Source organism: Phaethon aethereus, assembly GCF_964289735.1.
Source record: "Phaethon aethereus genome assembly, chromosome: 1".
NCBI lineage: Eukaryota > Metazoa > Chordata > Aves > Phaethontiformes > Phaethontidae > Phaethon > Phaethon aethereus.
The window spans coordinates 125,187,858-125,205,701 of record NC_138575.1 but is presented as its reverse complement, the minus strand read 5'-3'; the positions used below and the strand labels follow the sequence as shown (position 1 = coordinate 125,205,701).

Sequence of the window (17,844 nt, the reverse complement as noted above, 5' to 3'; positions counted from 1 at the left end):
ATTAGAATTTTATTTTAAGACTGAAAAACTTGTGATGACAGGGGGTCAGCTTTAGCCAGAGAAGCCTGGGGAGAGACTACTTCTAATCACCTGAAAAGGGTACCCGAGAAGCATAAACTTGGGCTACCTGTCACACTTGAAACAGTTAAGTGTAGTCAGATTCTGCTCTTCATCAGCATATCTCGAGTCCAGTTACATGAGAAACCAGTACCATTGTTCAGTTTTCTGTTTAGAATTTTTTTCCCAAAAGATGAAATAATCCACATGGTTTTGCTGTAACAGAGCTATATTTGAAAGAATAAATTGCTCTTTGTATCATTAAGCCCTCTGTCTAGTTTGTTTTTTTAATAGTGACAGGAGAGATACTGAATTTTCTATCCCTGTTCTTGAATTATGCCACATACGAGTATTTTTGTTCTCCTAACACAGGGTATAAATATGGCATTTTCATTTCTTTGAGGTTGTTGAACTTTGTTTTCCCCAAATCTCATTCACATCAAGGCTTCAACCTTTGCATGTCCTCAGAACTTTAAATTTTCAGCCAAACCTTTGCATAAATTCCCCAGTGCTCTAAACTATCGGCAGAAGACAACAGGATCAGGCTGTCACACCTGTAAGTCTATAATACAGATAATCTTCATATTTGTTGCTCAAGGAGGAGGAAACATCATTGCTTAAAACTAGCATTTCCTGCAGCATTCCTCTACAGTCTCTTCAGCATGGAATGTTATGTAGCTGGTACTTGAAGATCTGAATGCATTTAGATGACTCCTTTGAGAGTGTATTTATGGGGTTGAGAGTTGTGGTCCCTCTGCTTTGCCCTTGACCTAACAATAAGTGGTGATGTTTCTTTTGGAAATTCACATTCTGTGCTTTTACTGCATGCTTAAATTCATGTGAATGGTAGGTGTAGGAACATCTTGTACGAAGAAGTCACATACCATTAAGTAGATGTAGCTTAGCTACACTTAATCTCAACACTAAGCTTTGAAGTTAAAAAAGAAAAAAATGTGAAAGAACCAAAGTGTGTTTCAGGACATCCCTCTTCATTTTGTCATACGATATTGAGGGCAAATAGAATTGCATGTTTGCGTGGATGTTCCCAGTGCTCCAGAAACTTACGCTGCCAGGTGTTTTAATTTCAGACATATGATGTGGAAAGATCAATGAAAAAGGTTACTTGAAGTAACCTGTTTTTCCATGAGAATAGTTTTAGTTCGTAATAATTACTCAAAATCTGTCTTTTACTGTATCTCCTAGAAATTTATTGCTTTGAAATAATGTCTTGGACCCTCATGCAGCTGATATTAAGTCCCATGTACGCTCACTTCTATGCTAGGAGAAGGAATCTCAATTAATTGTCTTTGTAATTTAAACTATTTGAAATAACCTTTTCTCTGATTGCTGCTTATTAGGTACTTTTTAAATATTGAAAGTTAGGCACTACTTGCTTTACTGAATAGTAGCTTAATGACAAGCTTTTCATTAATCATTGAATACATTTCCATTCTAGTGCATGTCAGTGTTAATGAGCAAATTGCTGGGACCACCAGTTTTCTATTCTGATTATATAAATAATTTCCTCCCCCCTGAAAGACAGAAAGCACAGGGAAGAAAGAAAAATAATTGTGTGTGGGTGTATATAGATTGTAACTACTGAATTAGGTCAGTGTTACAGTTTTGGGGGAGGTTTTTCTAGACGAGAAGGCGTTTTGATTGAAATGAAGGAATAGAGTAGAAGGTTAGATTCCTAAGTCTAGAATTTTTAGACTAGAATCAAATCATAACCTTTGTGATGAGTCAGTATTTGTTAGGATTTTAATCCTAATTAAAAGTTCCCAGACTCCTATACGAAACAAATCTGTGATGCCTTTCAAATTAAAATTTGTATTGCTGCAGTTAAGCTTTTTTGCAGTACAGCACTTAGGATGGAAAAAGCATACTTTCTGTGAGATCCCATTAAGATAAGAATGTCACTCTAGAAAAAACGCTGGAGAAAATATAATTGTATTTCTTTCTTAGCATGGTTGTATGATTTTTAGAAAGCTCTGTTGGTACATTTTGAGTAGGTTAGTATCGTGGCATACATTGTTATGACACTGCAGAGTAGCTTTTGTGGCATGTATCCTCACTTGCATACAACCAGAAAACTTTAAATAAAGGAAAAATAGGTCTGTGTCCCTAGATAGGGCTTTGCTAATGCACATGAATAATAAATTGTATTTTGAGGTCTGCTACTGTCAGCTGTCACCTTTTATTTGCTTTTTTCTGAGACTCTGTAAAGTAGCTAATTTAGGAGAAAGGCTGTATGTATTGGGGTATTTCAGTTACTTTTGAGGAGGCGACTTTGAAAAACTCAGATGAAAGCTGTTCTACAAGTCAACCGTATTAGAAAATTATGCATGTTCCTTGATCATTGTATGCTAAAATGCCATACTCTGTATTTGCTGTTACATGTTATCCTGTAACAGAGCAATATGTACACATAAATACATTTACTTCTTACTCAGCACATACCCAGGAACCTACCTCTGATGTTTTTTTCCTGGCTTTTGACAAGGTGCTTGTTTTCTTTTCTTCCCCAAACAAAATTAACCTATTCTGCCACACAGGTGTAAGGTTGCTGGCTGTGGAAGCTGAGGTGAGGCTCCGATGTGCAGCTGCACTGAACACTTGAGCCTGGAAGCAGAGGCCCTTCCCGGAGGGCAGCGCCGTGTCTGTGTCAACATGCTCTGTGCAGTCTGCTGGTGCTCTGTTGGAATGCTACTTGCAGCGGGTAGTGTCTTCTAGATAGAGAGCATGTGGAGTCAAAAAAAACTATAATTGTCTTTTCCTAGCATTACTAAAATGACAGGGAGTCAGCTGAAGCAAAAGCTCTTTCACTTATAATTTAATGGTGGGTGAGGGTGGCATAAGGAGATGGAAAAAGCATGGCAAATCAGAATTTTCTCAGTTGGCAATCAAAAAGCAAATGTCAGTGGGACTCAGTCTTTGTAGCCTCATACATCTCTTGATTAACAATGGGGTAGTTTAGTTTGTCATTTAACAAGCATCTGTCTCCATCTTGACACTGTATCAAAACATCCATTCAAAGCTTTGGGTAAAGGTAATAATTTTTTTAACACGGCTTCATGTGCTGAATCTAAAATCAAATATAGTAGAAACGAGAGGTATATAAAAATTAATATAGAGTCTCCATTAGAATTCAGCTGGATACAGGCAGTTTGAATTGTTTCTGTTGGGTTGCCTGTATACTCAAAACCAAGGTGTCACTGCATGAGTTTACATTTGTTTTTAAATAATCAAAATGATTACAAATAGGTGTAAAGGCTATTCTTGAGCTGAGCCAGACTGTGCTTTGGTGAGTTTGAACTCTAAAAAATTGAAATTGAATAGTCTGAATTAAGAAATTACAGGAATGTGGAAATTTTACAGTTAATCAGGTCTAGAGAGATTAAAGCAGTAGTGTGTTCTCTGTGGGCATGCAGTTTGATGTTTTCTCTGAAACATAAATGGTTAAATCAGTGGCTGAAAACAGGACTGGTAAATTACGCCCTTCTAATACCATTTAAAATGCATATATTGGATGATCATCTGTGCTTACAAAAACATATTTGTATAGTTTGTAATTAGAAGGAAAACACCTGAACAAGGATATCCTTGCAATTTGGAATATGCAGATTCTACAAGAAGCAATTGGACCATTTATTGGAGTGTGTTTGGTTAGCTGCAGCATAACCTGAAGTTACTTTTGTATCTTTGAGGTCATCACACGAGGGGGGGGGGTGTGTAAATGATGAAAATACACTTCTCTGGGAATGTAATTTAAGTAATACACATGGAGTATCATGATTAGAGTCTTAAGGAAGCAGTCACTAAATAAGAGGAAGAAAAAGATAAGTTAATTCTTTATGTAAATGTTATGTATTTACTAGTGTCTACAAAATTCTGTATATTTTGTTACACAGATTTTTACTCTGTGAATTCACAAGATTTTGAGTAAGTTGGTTATTTCAGTAGTAGTTTTCTTGTATATCCTAGTTAAATTATGTCACTTGCCTTGAGTAGAAAGGAATTTACAGGTATGCTTTGCCCGGACCCTTCAGCTAAGCACAGAGACAAAATCTGAGGGTAAATCCACGCTAGTGTAAGTCAGTCTAACAGGAGAGCTGCAGTTTTGTCCTGGCTCCCTGGCTGGCATTAGGATGAGTATTCTCTGGCCTTGCAGTACACTAGTTCAGGTAATTAAAGAAACTGAAAAATAATCACAATCATCTTGTTTCCTTTAGTACTCTGAACTGGCTCGCTTCATGATAGTTCAGGCAAAAGCATTAGAATAAGAAAGAGATGAGATTGAAGCAACTTGGACTTGATGTAGGTTATTGTGGAACGACAGCTGCCTGTGGTCACTTCTTTCTGCAGTTTAAGTCAACCTAGACCAGGAGTGCTGCTGAAAGGAGCTGTTTCACCCTTTTCCTGCTTCTCTGCCAGCACAAGTTTCTTTGTGGCCATATTGTGAACCAGACCTGTTAAGGAAGAATGGTGGTCATTAAGGAAGGTTTATTGTGGTGGTAGAGTTGGCTTAGGGCTGTTGAAAAGTGCAGTGTAAGTTGGCAGGAGTTTGATTTCATTGGTTTATGCAAGTACCTAGAAGCCTCAATCAGGTAGTGCAGAGGAACTGACTGCATTGAACTGCAGTAGGCTACAGTGTGTGTGTATATATGGAGAGAGAGAGATACATGCACATGTACATTTGAGAGAGAGAGATACATTTGTGTGTATGTATACATGTCAGGAAACTTAGTCTTGCTGGTACTTTCTACCTAGTGATCTTTCTAACCATTGGTAGAAAACAATTAAGTACTCAAAAGGAGGAGGGCATTTTAAATAAAGCACCGATTAAAATAAGGTAATTTTTTAAATTGTATTTAAAAAATCAGTTTCTCCCTAAAGAATAATGGAGTTGGTAATGCCTTTGTTCTGCACTTAGCAGACTTACTAAGCCCTATGAATATGAATTCTGAAGAGTGGGGGTGGATTACAATTGACTGTATTCAAAGAGTACAGTTTTGTTCAAAAGTGAACATTATTTTAGTGACAATATTAGAGATCTCTAAATTGTTTGGTGCTGTTAATTTATTGGATGTGTAACTGGGCTTGCAAATTTGCATGATTTATGAAAGGATTTTAAACTTTCTTGAGGAAAGATAGTAGCATTAAAAATTAATCTGAGATGTCATAATAAACCAGTTACAAGTATGCCTAGTGTTACAGCAGAAATTTCACTCTAACTTGTTAACTTGGAGCTTTTGCTGTCTGAATGAAGAACTTAGCACTTCCAAATGACTCTTGCTGAAAGCTCACACAATTCTTTCTACCACCCTACTTGGCTTTTGAACTTTGAGTACTGCTGTTGGTTAATGTCGTGCTTGGAAGCTTGAGTTGCTCTGGAAACCTACATTTCGTCTTCTGTGGTTATACAGTGCCCTGTGGGTTAGAGTGGAATTGCTGATATAACTTGATGCAACTTTTTATTTCTGTGTTTAAATGATACACAGTGAAGTTGAAATACATAGTGATTATTGAACTGTTGGTATATCATGATTACCAGATCAAAAGATAAATCTGTTGTCACAATTTTCTTCATATAATCCACTAAAATACTTGGTGGTGGCAGTGTCATGGGCTTTGTAATGGGCCTGAAAGGCCAGTGGACCCAGGCTTTCATAGGCACGTGCTGGAAGAAGGGAATACAGCTCAAATGCCCTGGGTAAATACTGATGTGCAAATAGAAGCTGTTTGGCTGCAGCGTCTCTGTTAGTCTTAGCTGAGGTAGAATCAGTCTCTAACTTCCTCTCAGATGTCTGCAGTTGGACAGTGTCAGGAGAAGAGTGCTGGAAAAGATGACAAATTTGGCTCTTTATGCTCTTAGCCAGGTCATTTCTACATAGATCTTGGTCAGCACCTTGAATTCAAATTGAAAATCTACTGCAGCAACTCAAGCACAGTAGAGTCAGAGTAAACAGCTGCATTTTGGATGTGTGTAAGTTTTTCAGTGTTATAGAGGTAATTATCAGTGTAATTTTTACTTGGAACATTAAAATCATGTTAAATATTTCAAATGTTACCTTCTTCTGATGTCAGTTGTACTCAATAAAAAGAAATGCTAAGTCTAAAATAAAAGATTCTTTATAGCAGTATATTTGTTTCTGTAGTGTTCTTTTCCACGTATGGATTACTTTGATATGCATGTGTCAGTATAGCATGTTGTCTTTTTTTTTCAGGTTATGCAATGGTCTCTGCAAGATGGCATGTTCTTGAGTTGGAGCTTTTTAAGGGAAGCATATGCTGGTACTTCAACTTTACTAAGTGGACTATAATTTCTTCTCTCACAACAACTACATAAGCAGACAAAATTGCAAAGATCTGCCCTGTGTCGAGTATGACAGCCACAACTCGTGGCTCTCCGGTAGGAGGGAATGACAGCCAGGGCCAGGCTCCTGATGGACAGTCCCAGCCTCCCCTCCAGCAGAATCAGGTATGATATTAACAATTAAGTTGTCTAAAAATAAAGGAGTTCTTTAGAAATAATGTTTCTGAATTACTTGAGTTTCTATATTCCTAGAGATGTCTAGTTAAGTTAGATATTTCTTGTATGTGTCTGAAAGTGCAAAAAGATTTTGAGGGATGAAGGCAACACTATTGGCAAAGTAGATGCTGTTAGGGAGCACTGCATTGCAAAAGATGCTCTCTTTCCAGGCAGCAGCATAGTTCTTTCAAGTATTTTTGTTTTGGCTAAGAAGCGTTCTTGGAATAATACCAGAAGCTTCCTCAGAACGACATTGTAGACTTACCTACCACAAACTGGTAAAATTTCTCTCTGTGAGTTCAGTTTGTGCTAAGTTCTGCAAAAGCACTTTTGGGATAAAACAGTTTACAAGTGAGTATCAGTTCTTTAAGACCAGCTTCATCTAGATTCATTGTACTAGACTTCCTGAACAACTTAGCATGTTTCTGTTGAATGGGTTATCCTGCTTTCAAAATACAAGCAAAAAACTTTCAAATACTACATCATAATGTGATGATTCTTTTTTGTTGGGGGTAAAAATACCAGAAAAGATGCATTTAAACAGTGCAGCCAAAACCATTTAAAAGAAAAGCCATGCTTCGTCATTTAATTCGGTATGAAGATGATTCGTGCTTAATACCATAAGGTTCAATGGTTGTTGCTTCCTGAGAATTAACTTTTCTTTGGAACATGTGTTGCGGGCTGACTCTGCCTGCCAGGTAAGTCCCCAGCCCGTTGCTCACTCCCTCTGCCTCAGTGGGATGGGGGAGAGAATCAGAAGTGAGAAAATGTATGGGTTGAGGTAAAGGCAGTTTAGTAAGTGAAGAGGTAGCAGGGGAACAAGGGATGCAAATGCAGTCACTCACCACCAGCTGATGGATGGCCAGCTAGTCCCCCAGCAACAACTACCTCGGGCAAAAAAAAATGCCCCCCTGTTTTACTGCTGAGCGTGACACTATATGGTATGGAGTATCTCTGGGGTCAGTTGTTGTGGCTGCGTCCCCTTCTAGCTTTTTGCCCATCCCCAGCCTACTTACTGCTGGGGGCCAAAGTGAGAAACACAAGGCCTTGAATCTGTGGAAACACTATTCAGCAGCAGCCAAAATGCTCATGTGTTATTACTGTTTTGGTAAGAGATCCAAAACCCAGCACCGTACAGAGTACTGTGAAGTAAATGAACTCCATGCCAGCCAGACACAGTACAACATGTGAAAAATGTTCTTGAGGTTTTGGTCCTCCCTCGTCCTCCTAAATCTTGCCGTTCTGATTTGAATCTTTATTATTGTCACTTCATACAATTTCTATATACGAATAAGCGTGTGGCTACAGAATACATTGTATTTTGCCTGGGCCATCAAAATGGACTTAACCAATCATGTTCTTGGTTAAGAGGCTGGTTAGTAGCTAGCTGTAGTAGTCTGTTAGTCATTTTTAGCAAGCTTTTTTGGAAGATGTTTTTCATGATCGTTTTCTTCTGTGCTGTTGCTGAAGTTTGTCTTTCTACCTAAAATAGTCATCTTTTCTGCAGAAGATTTGTAAAAACTAGAGCATCTGTATAGTCTTTATTTTCACCTTCTAGACAGGTGGTCTGCAGAAAGTAAAGTCTGTTACAAAAAAACTCTTTCCTCACTGGGAAAATAGTTTAATTTTTAAACTGTTGAGATAGAAAGCATATAGCACATTTAATGCTGTATTTTTTTTTTTGTTAATCTGAAATAAAATTATTTCATTACATTTTATGATGGCAGGTACTTACTCAAGTGATTCTTTGAAACACATTGTGAAGGAAAAATGCCAAAATAAGTGGTATGTAAGTGCAGACAGAATTTAAAGTGTTTTCCATACCAATTTTAGACATCATCACCTGATTCTTCCAATGAGAACTCCCCAGCTACCCCACCTGATGAGCAGGGCCAAGGAGATGCTCCGCCCCAGCTTGAAGATGAGGAGCCTGCGTTTCCACACACAGACCTGGCAAAGTTGGATGACATGATCAACAGGTATTTTCACACTTCTTTCAGAGGGTGTAGATTATTTGTGCAAATACCATGGTAGTGGAATTGGGATTCTTGCATCTTTGTTTCACTGGATTTCTTGAAATACTTTTTTTTTTTTTAATTGGGTTAGAGTTGTAAAGAGAAAGAAGTGCAAATCAGAGGATTTTTTAAAATGGAGTGCTCATCAGAGCCTTTAAAAATGTATATTCTTACCCTATATTAAAAGCATTGTAAAGGGGCAAGGATTTTTAAGAAGCACAGTGGGAATACATTGGGGTTTGTTTTGTCTTTGAATATATAGGCCTCGATGGGTTGTTCCTGTATTGCCGAAAGGGGAATTAGAAGTTCTTCTAGAAGCTGCTATTGACCTGAGTAAAAAAGGTAAGCTGAAAAGGCAATGATTATTGGGCCAGCGTGTAAAGTCTTTTCTTGTTCTTTTGCATCCCTGGTGGAGGCTTAAAAATTCTTCATTATTTCTGTTACAACCCTGGTCCTGTAGATTGTGTCAGGTGGTATGCAGAAAGTTCATAGATCAGAAATTTTAGAAAGCCATCAATGTAGTTAGAGATTAGGAGCCTTAGCATGAGTAGGGAAGCCGAATAAGCTCACAGCAATAAAAATCTTGTGATTCCTGTTTTACCTGTTTTCTGTATTCACTTTGATATCAGACCCAGTGGGTTTGGTCTTTATAACGGATACTAAAACTCAAAGAATACTAGGGTTTTTTAAAAATAAATTACTAATCTAGCCTTCTAAATGTCTTGCCATAAATTCTTGTTCAAATTTGGCACATACATACATACTTTAGAGAATATTAGAGAAAAGTTAGAATTTTAAACAGCATGACTCAGACTAATAATTCTACCATATTGCTTGCTGTGTCCAACTTGCTTGGAATTAGGAGAGTTCCTTATGAGGACAGTGTATGTGTTTGCTAAATTGTACTAGTCAGGTTGACAAGTTCGTTGTGTGTGCTGGAAAATTCGGTTCTGGAAGGTTGCTTTGGTCTCCTCTTCCAGTCAGTATTTGTTGCCGCAGTATTTGAGTAATACCAGAAGTCAGAAGATAAAAGTATTTTTCTAGGATATCTGCACTTACCAGCTAGTTGTGTTTTAGATATAGTGACATACAAAGTGCCTGTTCCTTATTTTGCAGAGAAGGACCAGGATGACTTCATTTCCATGTTAACAAGGGTTGTTCTTAGGCAGTTTTAAGAATAAAAAGCTGCTTGTGGTCATGATATTCTGTAAATTTTTTTGCTTTGGAGCACTCTCTGGAGAAACAAAAGTTATGGTGCACCCTTGTGATCCAAAACAGGGTAATGACATGTTGTTGCCAACACCGATTTATCAGCTGTAGTTGCACTTGGAATTGGCTTCTTTGCATATAGCTAGGTCTGGCAGGAACCCTAAGGTGAATGTAGAATTTTCAAGCGATCGCATCTGTTTGGGGGCGAAAGAAGTGCCAACTTACGGAAAGAAAATGCAGCCATCTATGTGTCTGGGCTGTTGGAACCATGCAGTAAAAAAATGCTCTGCTTGTGATTTGCGGGAGAGATGTATGTACTGCCAGCTGTTAAGTCATCTTTAAAAAACAAAAACGAAAACCAAAAAACTGTCAATGCAATGAAGTAGTAAGAGCAGAATGAGATTTTTTGGCTACTCTGAACATCAACGTACCTTTCCAAGACATCAGACTCAGCTGAAAGTTCCCAAGGAAAAAGTCTTTTCTTTTTCCTCTTGAAGCTGTGAAAAACAGTGGAAATCTATTCATATGCTTTATGCACTTTGATTTTTGTTAAATTGTTGATGTCCAATTCTGAAAAGGGCTTCTGTGTTGCTATCTAATTACTCTTCCTCTTGACCTCTAGATTAATTCCTATGTGTGTATGTATGCAAGGATTATTGGCTAAGAAGAGAACAAGGAATGCTGTTAGAAGTACTTGTTTAACTGTGTTATCTTTACAGTCACATCCTAGATTTATTTTTCTTTCCTTGCTACTTAAGTTACATGATGGCTAAGATGGTTCTTTTTTAAATAACTTCCAGTGCTCAAGGAATGTGATAGGGTGCTCCCTTGGTGTAACTGACACTGTTTTGGAAGCTCAGAACTTGGTGGACACTGTTTCAGAGCTGTATATATATACAGAAAAGTAATATAAATTATTCTGTTGTGTATGTTTCTTAACAGATCGGAATTATCTCAGTAAAGTCTAAAATTGGACACCTTGCTACCTGTCAGTGGGCATTTTTCTTAATCGAAGGAGTTCTGTTTCAAAAGGGAAGAACTTAAAGGAGAAATTGAAAAATAACCAGCTGTTTCATTACATAAATCCTATATTGCAGTCTATAACTCATTTAGATTGTGGAGCAACAAAACCTAAGAAAAGCCCACTGAATTTTTTAGCAAGCACCATTTTCTAGTAGTTAGGATTCTTAAGTAGCTTTTATTCCTAACATTGCCAGTGGCCATTGGCATTCTGGAGTGACTCTGGAGTGGCTCTGGGGTAACTTCTGTCTTTGTGACCCTGTCTGAAAAATACGAGTGATTTTTCCATCCTCTTTAAATCTTTTCAGGAACTGAAATTGAAAGGGACATGACTGAACTGAATTGAAAGAACTTGTAAGAATTAAATGTCATCATTACCACCTTCAAGTACAAGGAGCAGATGTGACAGAATAGCATGAATTCTAGAATCTGGACTGTGACTTGCATTATTCCCTGAAGATGCAGTTATTTAAGGAAGATTATCTTTTTATGTATAGACAATGGTATTAATCTTCATTAAGCAAACCATGAGAATATAAAATTATAGCCTGGATTTACTTGCTAATCGAAGAAAACCTATTTGAAAGATATCATTAATAGCAAACTGATGTTTATCTTCAAAATAATTCTGGAATGCTTATGGGGTGTTTTGAGTAATGAGATTTTTTTTCCAGAAATAAAACTCATAGTGAGTTGCATGTTATGGTTTGGTTTAGGTTTTTGGGGTTTTTTTATAGGCTAGAATATTCTCCACTCTTTCTTTCAAAATCCCCTCAACAACTTTGCTCTGCTACACCTTTGCTGTGGATTTTATTGCTTCTAATGTTTATATTCAATTTTTAACATGCTGCCAAAACTTTCCAATGTGACACACACAAGCAAGATGCAACTTTCAGAATTTGTAGCTTATTTAAACTGAAGTGAGGTTTCACTGCACAACTTAAACCTTCAACCTTGATCCCAAATCTTTGGTTTTGATGAATTACAAAGGCTTACAGAGTGGGAAAGAGTAGAGAGGCAGGCCCTAAAGCCTCAAAAAAAGAAAAAAGCGTGTGTGCATGAGTATACATACACCCAAAAGCTAGGCAGCCCAATAATAGGAGTTTTTCCAGCATCTTCTCTAAAGACATCTCTCTCTGGATGATCCATCTGCATTTCTGTGGGACCACTCTTGAGCTCCTTACTGAAGCTGTATCTTCTGCATTTTCTTGAAATGGTTATTTTTAGCCATCTACCTGAAGCAAGGGCATCAAATTTATGTCGTCATGTTCCAAAGTTTCTTAGCTGGGTATTTGGGCTAGAACCAATTCAGTGAAATGAACTACAGCAGGGTCAGTGCGCTATCTTGGTGTAGAAGGACTCTCATACTCCTGATGATTAATAGTTATGAAAGTCTGCCAGAATTTGCGAGTACCATGTGTAGGCACTGTGCCCATGGGCAAGTGTGGGTTTCCCCATATCTTACTAGGTTCAGGTCACTGTCAGGTCTTCAGGGTCTGAGCCAGCCCTTGCCAAGCCATTGAAGGTTTCTTTGCTGCACTTCCTGCGACTCCAAGTCTGGTAGGGCTTCGCTGGTGCAGTGCCACGCCAATGTGTGGAGCCAGCTCTGGGGTTGCAGCTACAAAGTTGTGTAGTCCAAAGTCCTGGAGAAGAGGAGGTGGGTGATTTTGCTTAGGGCCTTAGTGGTCCAACCCTATACTGTTGAATACTCCTCAGATGCATCAGAGTTTGTTCATACACAGTTGCATCTGGACTGACAAGTTTTGTGGACCTAGAGTCTTTCTGCTCTTGTGGCAGGGTTAATACACTGTACATGGTTTATTTGGCAAATTGACCACTTCTAAGCGTAAGTACAGAAATAACATATCCCTCTGTTCTTTCTCCAGTCCCTGAATTGTAGCTCCCCTATACAGTGTGTTGCACATCCACCTTTTTCTTTCATGTTTACTTTTTTCTCACTGAATTATTAATTTCTCCAACTTTTCTCTAAATACTTAGCTCAGGGCTGCTTGCGGTCTTACCTAAGAGTTAGTGATACTAAATCTGATTCAAACAGTAGATGCCAGATGTCTAGTGTAGTTGTTTCTGTTCTTGCTGTGTTCAGATTGCTCTTGCTTCCTCTCCCAACCTGCTGTCTTCTAGGACTCCTGTACCCTGCTTTTGATGATACTCTGGTCCTTGTAGACACCTAGCCTTGGTTCCTTCTGTGTCAGTTGTTTCAGCAGTATGCAGCATTGTGGGAGAAGGTAGAAGATGCTTGTATATTCAGGAGTCATACAAGTATCTTCTAACGTTCTACATCTTCCCTCTCTTTCCAAGTTCAATGAAGTGCAGAAAGGACAATGTATTTTGAAACATACTCTGGTTTGGTATTCCTGAACTTGGTTTGAAATGTGTTGCTGACTGAAGCTGGCCAACCATTGTGTGGGGAGGTGGTCCAAGAAGCAGTTGAAAGTTTGAGAGATGTTTCAGTGCAGTACACTGGTACTTTGAGGACCATTAGAAATCACTTGAGTGCTTGCTTTAAGTTTGTATTCAAGAATTAAGTTCACTGTTCCATTTGGGTTCGGAAGGGAACATTTCCCCTTGGTCAGGTTGACCACATTGGATGCCTTTCCTGTCCTCTGTTTTATATAGGGTGAAGTTGTCATCTTTACTTCCTTGAGGAGTTCATTTAACAAAGACCATTGTTTACTGCAAATGCCCAAGTTATAGGCAGTGTCCACCTCTCTTCTCTTATTTTGTCATTTTGTCATTGCTGTGCCTCGTGGCCTTTTGTTACTGGTTTTAGCACTTACTATATAGTGTAGGGATGTCAGCTATCCAGAGTGCAAGTTACATAGAAGGATAATGCGAAGTTTTTTTACGCTTGGCCACATAGTCTATATCATGTGCCTCTGGTAGTGATAAAAAGAGGGAACACTGGAGTAGTTTTCAAGGAGGTGACGGGGGCTCTCCAAAGATTCCTGCTTTACTCAAGATGCTTGAGAACTGCACCTGCTTTAAGCGTATAGGCTAGCAAGCCCTGTTACAGGAGTTTGGAAAGCCTTTGTGGTATGTACTAACATGGCAGGGCAGATGTTCTGCGACCACTTTTGAAAGGAACCCCTGTTGTAAAGTTGTTTGTAACTATGAGGAACTTTAATTTGATAACCCAAATCAATCCTTCCCAAACCAGTGGAAGTTACTGTCAGGATGTCTCATCAAGGAGATTGCAGGGCGGGGGGAATGGTGGCAATAATTTTTGTGAATCTGGAGGCTTGGGAATGCTAAGATTCCTTGATTGAAAATTAAACTTGTTCTGTAAAGAAACTCTGCAGGCAGGTCACTTCTTATAATGTACCCAATGGCTTTCATAGTTTCCAACGTGTACTGAAACATATTCAGTATATTTTTCTGTTGACTCTTAGCTCTATTTAATTTTTTTAACTGAACATTTGAAGAGGAAATAGGATTTCTTGAAATACTGGGTTATTTTTAACTCCAGAGTTTTAAAATAGCTAAAAGAAAAGTGTGGAGCACTGCTCTAATTTTAAAGGTGACTGCAAAGGTTTGCAACAGTGCTGGGGTTTAGGTGTGTTGGGTCCTGGCAGTAGAATTACAAGAAACTGTACTTCAAGTGAAGGTGAGAGACAGGAGGATTCATGTTTATTTTTGCAGGTTAATTGTGTCTGGGAAGCTGAGCAGGTCTCACCCTTTCTTCCACTTCACTGACTGAGTTTTACTAGTAGCAACTAAGTGAGAGAGAGCATAAATGCACCTACACCAGAAGAATGGAAAATAAAGATTGTACTTACTCTTATTTTTGCTACTATATCTTTGAGTGCTACAAGTTTTTAAAAAACACCCTATCACATGTTTTTAGATAATTTAAAAATTATTTTAAAGGAATGCAATTTTTGAGGTGGCTTTACTAGAACATTAATCTGTCAAGTCTTCGTCCATACAAGCTTGTGTAAGTTTGTCTTCATACAAGGTTTCTTTTTTTAAAATATTTCTGAAACTTTAAACACCAAACTTCTGAAGTCCAAATCACTGCTATCAATATTTAAAAGTTCATGTAACAACTAATGAAATTGCATGTCTAATAGTTTGTTTTTTTCTCTTCTATTTTAATAGGCCTTGATGTCAAAAGTGAAGCATGCCAGCGATTTTTTCGAGATGGGTTAACAATATCTTTCACAAAAATCCTTACAGATGAGGCAGTGAGCGGCTGGAAGTTTGAGATTCATGTGAGTTTTTAAAGTTCTGTTTCTGAAAAGCACAGTAATTCAAACGAGGAAGGAGACTGCCTTTGTCACTATGAGGAGACTGCAGAGACTGAATCAGAGATATATGGGGAGAAACTGAACTTTGTATGTTCAGTAGTGCAGCTCTTGTTAAGCAGGCTGTCTTTGGCCAGATGTCTAGAGAGGTGCTTATTTTCCTGTGTGTGCTAGAATATGAAAACTTGCTTATTTAGTAAAAGCTTTTAGGAACCTGCTAACTTCTGAATGTTTGCAGCAGCTGTTTGAATATAAAAACTACACGTTGGACAGCTAGTCACATGTGAAATGAGAAACTGTGGAGATCTTCATAAGCAAATGAAAATCTGTTAGAGATATGGGTGAAAGAAGGGAAAGTTAATAGTTCAGTGGTGAGTCATGAATGTCTCAACCAAAAAATTTTGTGTCTTTTTCATAAATTTAATTTTTAGCTGAAAACAGGTAGTTTAAAGTTTGTTTAAACCCTTTATTGGAGGAAGTACTAATTAAAATACAAAGTTGTAAAACTTACGCAACTCTGCATGCTAGGTAGAAATGGTTTGGAGTTTATAGTTCATGTTCATCATACGGTCACCTGCCATATTCTTTGTGGTTGTTTTTTTTCTTAATAGAGATGTATTATTAACAACACTCATCGACTAGTGGAGCTCTGTGTGGCCAAGCTGTCCCAAGATTGGTTTCCCCTTCTTGAACTTCTTGCCATGGCCTTAAATCCTCACTGCAAATTCCACCTATACAATGGTACTCGTCCCTCAGAAACAGTTCCTGCAGGAGTCCAGCTTGCTGAAGATGAACTTTATGCCCGTCCTCCTGACCCACGATCACCAAAGGTATGAGAGCATTTCAGACCTCTATTTTTAATTTTATGCAGTGTTACCTAATTACACAGTAGCCCTAGAGAAGGGGGGGGGGGCGGGATGGGAGATGGACCCCCTTCATTCTCTATGTCACAAAGATGTTCTGCTGCTTTTGACTCGTACATTAAATCATGACTGGTTAAATTTTCCCTTCTAACTCTTTCAGTCTTTGGTCCACAATCAAACTGTGTCATGTGTTTCTGTGGTAAGCTGGCACAACTCTATTGGAATGCCATTCCTACTGTGTTAATTGGCTTGCTTGTATTTGCCAGTTGATGGATTTATCTTCTCACTCAACATGATTTTGTAGGTGACATTTTTTGAGGAGGAGATTGTGTGATAAAGTAGACATTTTCTCTCCCTTTTCTTATGGTTCCTAATTACGGGAGAAATGTTTTTAATTTGACATGGTATGCTAGTGTCAGTGTGGTTTTGGGGGTTTGTTTGGTGTGAGGTTTGGGGTGTTTGGGTGTTTTGTTTTTGTGGGCTTGTTTTCTTTTTTTGTGTGTGCCCTTTTTTTTTTTTTTTTATCTAGCAGTACAGATTACTAATCTGTTCTGGTTCTTTGCTCTGAATTTTTCAGAATTGTGCTCCAAATGGCATTGGTACAACTTCAGGAGCTAACCGAATGATATTTTTCTTGCTTTCTTCCTTTTTTCTTTTTAGTAGAACTGCTAGCTATTGATGTGTAAGAACCAAAGATAAATAGCCCCGTGTCCTTGAACTTCCTTGCATTGCTAACCATGTTTAGAAGAATGTTATTTTGAATTCTTACCGCTTTTATATGCGGCATTATTGCATCCAGGACCAGAAAAAGATACCAAAATCGTCATGCTTTTTGTCCTAATTGAAGTATAGTCATTTTTATTCCTATATATTTGATAAAATTCTTTGAATAATTTCAAATACATCATCTGTTTTTTGATATGATAACGGGAAAGATCATGTTCCCTATTTCTAAGCATTCCTTAAAACTGAGTATTTAAACTATATAGGCAAGTTCACTGTCAATTCTATTACCTTCTAGCAGTTTATTGTGTAAGGGCTTTTTTAAAGCAAGTTTTGTTACTAACAGGTGCTTGAAAGTATTTCTAGATGTTACTTTATAAATGTCAGAAAATAACTGTTTATTATATTGCAGGGTTGGCTAGTAGATCTTATCAACAAGTTTGGCACATTAAATGGATTTCAGATCTTGCATGATCGCTTCATGAGTGGATCAGCATTGAATGTTCAGATAATTGCAGCTCTCATCAAGTAAGTTTTTTAAAAACAGTAATTTACATATTTCAAAAAGTTGGACTAACTAAAATACCATGTTAGTGCAAAGCTTAGCCTTTTCTTGAGGCATTTCCCTCACTCCATCTCTTACCTAGTTGTGTTGACCTTCAACATTTCATGTGCTTGTAAATAGACTTGAGTTTCTTGAATGAATTGCTCCTTGCTATCTTAATACTACTCAACTACCGATTATGGCACTCTGATCTCTTTTTCCTTTCTTTTTAGGCCATTTGGACAATGTTACGAATTTCTAACATTACATACGGTGAAGAAATATTTCCTTCCAATTATAGAAATGGTTCCACAATTTTTAGAAAATTTAACTGACGATGAACTGAAAAAAGAAGCAAAGAATGAAGCCAAAAACGATGCTCTGTCAATGATAATCAAATCTCTAAAGAACTTAGCTTCAAGAGTTCCAGGACAAGAAGAAACTGTAAAAAATTTAGAAATATTTAGGTTAAAAATGATACTTAGGTAAGATGTTACTCCTCATATGATATGCTACTTCTAACATTTTTTTTCCACACTTTTTCACAGAATGGTGGGGGTTGGAAAGGACCTCTGAAGATCATTTGGTCCAACTCCCCTGCCAAGGCAGGATCACC

The 17,844-nt window shown here is 37.9% G+C and overlaps 1 protein-coding gene across 1 annotated transcript in view; it reads left to right on the top strand.

The window, feature by feature from the left end:
• Positions 1-6,442: 6,442 nt before the first annotated feature.
• USP9X (ubiquitin specific peptidase 9 X-linked) overlaps positions 6,443-17,844 on the top strand; it is a gene marked incomplete at both ends in the record, with an annotated part of 78,957 nt that continues 67,555 nt past the window's right edge. The window contains 7 exons of the mRNA XM_082009345.1: positions 6,443-6,538; positions 8,423-8,568; positions 8,867-8,946; positions 14,953-15,065; positions 15,710-15,928; positions 17,097-17,212; positions 17,462-17,713. Coding sequence (XP_081865471.1) covers positions 6,443-6,538; positions 8,423-8,568; positions 8,867-8,946; positions 14,953-15,065; positions 15,710-15,928; positions 17,097-17,212; positions 17,462-17,713 — 1,022 coding nt within the window. The remainder of the gene's footprint in view (positions 6,539-8,422; positions 8,569-8,866; positions 8,947-14,952; positions 15,066-15,709; positions 15,929-17,096; positions 17,213-17,461; positions 17,714-17,844) is intronic.